Source organism: Mirounga leonina, unplaced genomic scaffold (genome assembly GCF_011800145.1).
Source record: "Mirounga leonina isolate KUSES-001 unplaced genomic scaffold, KU_Mleo_1.0 Mir_179, whole genome shotgun sequence".
NCBI lineage: Eukaryota > Metazoa > Chordata > Mammalia > Carnivora > Phocidae > Mirounga > Mirounga leonina.
The window spans coordinates 7,067,309-7,071,288 of NW_023270466.1; the positions used below are offsets into that span (position 1 = coordinate 7,067,309).

Sequence of the window (3,980 nt, forward strand, 5' to 3'; positions counted from 1 at the left end):
GTCATCTCTACCTTTTTGCACTTGCTCATTGGGTCTCCAGCAGATCAAACTCATGTCCCCCTTCGTCACAGCCACTTCAGTTTGGAATGCTCTAGTGCCAACCACTCCACCCCAGGCACTCTCATACCATACCTGAAATCACCCTGCTTATTCATGAACCCACTTCTTTCTGTCTCTACCACTGGTGTGGAATCTCCAGAGCAGGGGCTCTGTGCTGATCACAGCCGCTTCCCTGGTGCCTGCAATGGGCTTGGCACATAGTAGGTGCTCAGTAACCATCTGTTGGAGGTGTAACCAGCCAAGTTCATGTGGGTCTCAGCTTTCTCAAGTTTAAAATAAGAAAGCTGAAGACACTCTCTGAGGTCTCTTTTAGGCTCTTTATAGAACTATGATTTCACGGTCTTGTACCGCAGTATAGTTAGAGAGCCCTCACTTACGGCAGCTCCTGCAAAGCTCTGGGAGGTAATTAACAGGGTGGTAATTATCCAGCTTTTGCATCTGAGAAAACTGCTGACTATGGGTCTGGCCCAACAGGCACAGCTCTCAGATGGTGTAGCTGGATCTAAATCCACAGGGCTTTCAGTGCTGCTCTAAGGACAGCAGAATTTCTAGTCCTTATAAATAGCCTCAAGGAACCACAAATCTGGCTTACTGCACACTAATCCAAAAAAGTACATCATGTGAACTTCTCATTGTTTTCCACGAACACACTGGTAATTCGAGAATGAAAGATCAAACAACGCACGTCCCGCCTCAGGACTCCTCTGACTGTGGAACATCGGGATCTGCGTGCAGAACTACTGGCCTTTGAAGCTCACATTCGGATCACTTGTTTGAGCCCGCCAGGACGTTCGAAAGCTTTGGGGTGTAGCTCTACAAGCACAGCTGCGGTGTGTCTTGGCGGTAGCAGTACGCAGTGGTGAGCTGCGTCCGCCTTGCCCGACAGTAAAACCACTCTGTTGGGTTGTGGTTTGGTTTTCAGAAGCCTGCTGAGGTCCCGGCTCCGTGAAATCAGCAGGGAGACTCCGCGCTCTGTCCCGGCCAGCCCGCCGAGCCGGCCGCGGCCGGAGTGCTCGGAGGGCAGGGGCAGCCCCGCCGCGCCCCCACCCCCGGGACCTCGCGCGGCACCGCGAGCGGTAAGGTCCCGGGACCGGGCGCCGCCGAGCGGCCGGGCGCCCCGCGGCCCCAGCTCGGCCCCCCGGCGTCCTCCTCACCGGTAGGTGGTCAGCAGCGCCTTGTTGACCAGCACGATGAGGAAGGAGCAGGTCCCGTAGAAGAGCGCCGACAGCAGCTTGGCCACCCGGGAGGGCAGCCACGCGGAGGCGGGGTCCCGGTCCGCGCCCTCGGCCTGGCCGCCCGCCGTCATGTCCCGCGGCCACCCGCCGCCCGCCGCCCTCCCGCCGCCGCGCTCCGGCCCGCCCCGCCCCAGTTCCGTCCCCGCCCGCGGCCGACCCGCGAGAGGGCGCGGCCGAGACAGGAAGGGCCGCGGCCGCCCCGAGTGCGCGCCCCGGGAGAGCGCCCCGCGGCTGCGGCGCGGACGGTGCGGGCGGCTCGAGCTGGCGCTCGCCGGTCCCCGGGGCTAAGCACCTCCTTCCCGCTGGCGGAGGGCAGAAACGGGGTTGGGACAGTAGAGCAGACCTTCCGCCTTCCCAGTTGCCCTCCTGGGGCTGCAGTTTAGCCTGAGCATTTGTTTTGCCTTTTTTCCCCTACACTTTTTAATGTGTAATTTACGTAAAAGGAAATGGAAGTTTCACAAGCCCACGGTTCGTTGTTTTGACAAATATGTACCCCCTTGCAACCAGCCAAATCACATTTCCATCACCTCAAGTAGTGCGCTTTGTGCCCCACTGAAGGCAATCCCATCTCATTCTGATTTCTATTGCCGAGTTAGATTTGCCTCTTCTAGAACGTCGTATAAATTTCATGTATGTACTCTGTCAAGGCTTTTACTGTTTAGGGCTTTGCCACCCCCCCTTTTATTTCTTTAAAATGCAGCGTGGGACCACAGTTTATCCATTCACCAGTTGATGAGCATGGTTGTTCCCAGTTAGGGCTTTTATACAAAATGCTTCCATGAGCCTTAATGTACAAGTTCTTGTGTAAACGTCTGTGTTCATTTCTCTCCAGTTAATACGTAGGAGTAACAAGGGTTAAGGTGGGTGCAGAGCCTCAACTCTTTCCTTGCCTCTAGGTGCTTTATGGCTGGTTCTCTCCTTAATATCAGGGCCCATTGTTTTTCTAAGTGAAGAGCAACTAGCTTCAGTGTTTGTTGTGAAGGAGAGCCTACCAGAACTGCCTACTCTGACCACACTCTACCTGATGTAGCATTTTTTTTTTCAAATAAGTGTCCCCTATTTTCTTTCTCAATAATTAACTTTAAAAATCTGAAATTTTAGCTTTTTAGAAAAGCTAAAGATTTCAAATGAAAGAAATGTTTGAGCCTAACTATTGATGCCATACAATTGTTTTTCTGTTGTAGGCATTGAACAACCAGTAATTTTCAACACTGATAAGAACTAAAGCAGAACTTTTAACAAATAACTAGCTCTAAAAAAGCCAGAAAGTAAGAGTCCACATTACCCAAAATAAAAAAGCAAACACACGTTAAGACCATTTTAAAAATAGAAAATGGGGCGCCTGGGTGGCTCAGTCGTTAAGCATCTGCCTTCAGCTCAGGTCATGATCCCAGGGTCCTGGGATCGAGCCCCATATCGAGTTCCCCGCTCCGCGGGAAGCCTGCTTCTCCCCCTCCCACTCTCCTTGCTTGTGTTCCCTGTCTCGCTGTGTCTCTCTCTGTCAAATAAACAAAATCTTAAAAAAAAAAAAAAGGAAAGAAAGAAAATGGGGTGCCTGGGTGGCTCAGTAGGTTAAGCAGCTGATTCTTGATCTCAGCTTGGGTCTTGATCTCAAGAGTCTTCAGTTCAAGCCCTGCCCAGCATGGAGCCTACTTAAAAATAAATAAATAAATGAAATGAAATAGAAAATGAAGTCATATTCCAGTTGAACCAAAAACTCTGAACTTGAAGTCATTTTGGATAATTTCCTTTAAAAAGATCAATTTAGTTTCCAGTGAGTCTCCAAATAAGTTTTGGCTGCAAAACAGTAAACTCACTTTTAATAACAGCCTTAATCATATTTGCATTTAATTTGCTTCTACAACATACATACTTCCAGGATCTGAAGTGGCTGTCAAAATCTCATCCTGTTTAAATTACAACTCACACTGAAGAGCTCTGTGAAATTCTTTTGCTCAAAGCCTAGACAGCCTGAACCTTGCCTATTGCAAGTATATGACTAAAGATAAATAACTAATGACAAAAATTAAACCAACTTGCTTGACTCTTTAAAAAGTAAACAGGCCCTGAGTGGCTTCTCAGGGAGATGACCACATTCAACACATCCTGAATATACGTGAAATAAAATCCCAGTTCCTGATCACCCTTACCGTGAGGCCTGGAACAGAGCTGGCAATACATATCCACACCAGTGTATTTTTAACACTGTAACAATGAACCAGAGGAGGAAGTTAAGTTAATATGTATAATCTAAAAGGCCATAATTTTAAAGTAAGAAAAAGCAATTCACACTATGGTTTCTACCATGCTAAACAGATGCCTGAGGAGACACACTGGAAATGATATATAAAACGCACCAAATAACAATATGGGAGGATGTAGGGCTGTAGGTGACATTTCTACCTTTTCAATTTTTTTATATTATGGTTATCATATTGTTGATAGGAAAACAAAGTATAAAAGGGTTCAAGAATGAACATGTAAGGGCGCTTGGGTGGCTCAGTCAGTTGAGCATCTGCCTTCAGCTCAGGTCATGATCCCAGGGTTCTGGGATCGAGCCCCACGTTGGACTCCCTGCTCAGGGGGGAGTCTGCTTCTCCCTCCCCCTCTGCTTGTCCTCGTGGTCTCTCTCAAATAAATAAAATCTTAAAAAAAAAAAAAAGAATGAACATGTACTCTAAACTG

The 3,980-nt window shown here is 48.6% G+C and overlaps 1 protein-coding gene across 2 annotated transcripts in view; it reads right to left on the reverse strand.

The window, feature by feature from the left end:
* Positions 1 to 1,397, reverse strand: part of SLC35D2 (solute carrier family 35 member D2) — a 50,914-nt gene extending 49,517 nt beyond the window's left edge. For both annotated transcript variants that reach the window (XM_035024459.1, XM_035024458.1), the window contains exon 1: positions 1,215 to 1,397. In XM_035024459.1, the coding sequence (XP_034880350.1) occupies positions 1,215 to 1,366 (152 nt within the window). In that variant the 5' untranslated portion in view covers positions 1,367 to 1,397. The remainder of the gene's footprint in view (positions 1 to 1,214) is intronic.
* Positions 1,398 to 3,980: the final 2,583 nt, after the last annotated feature.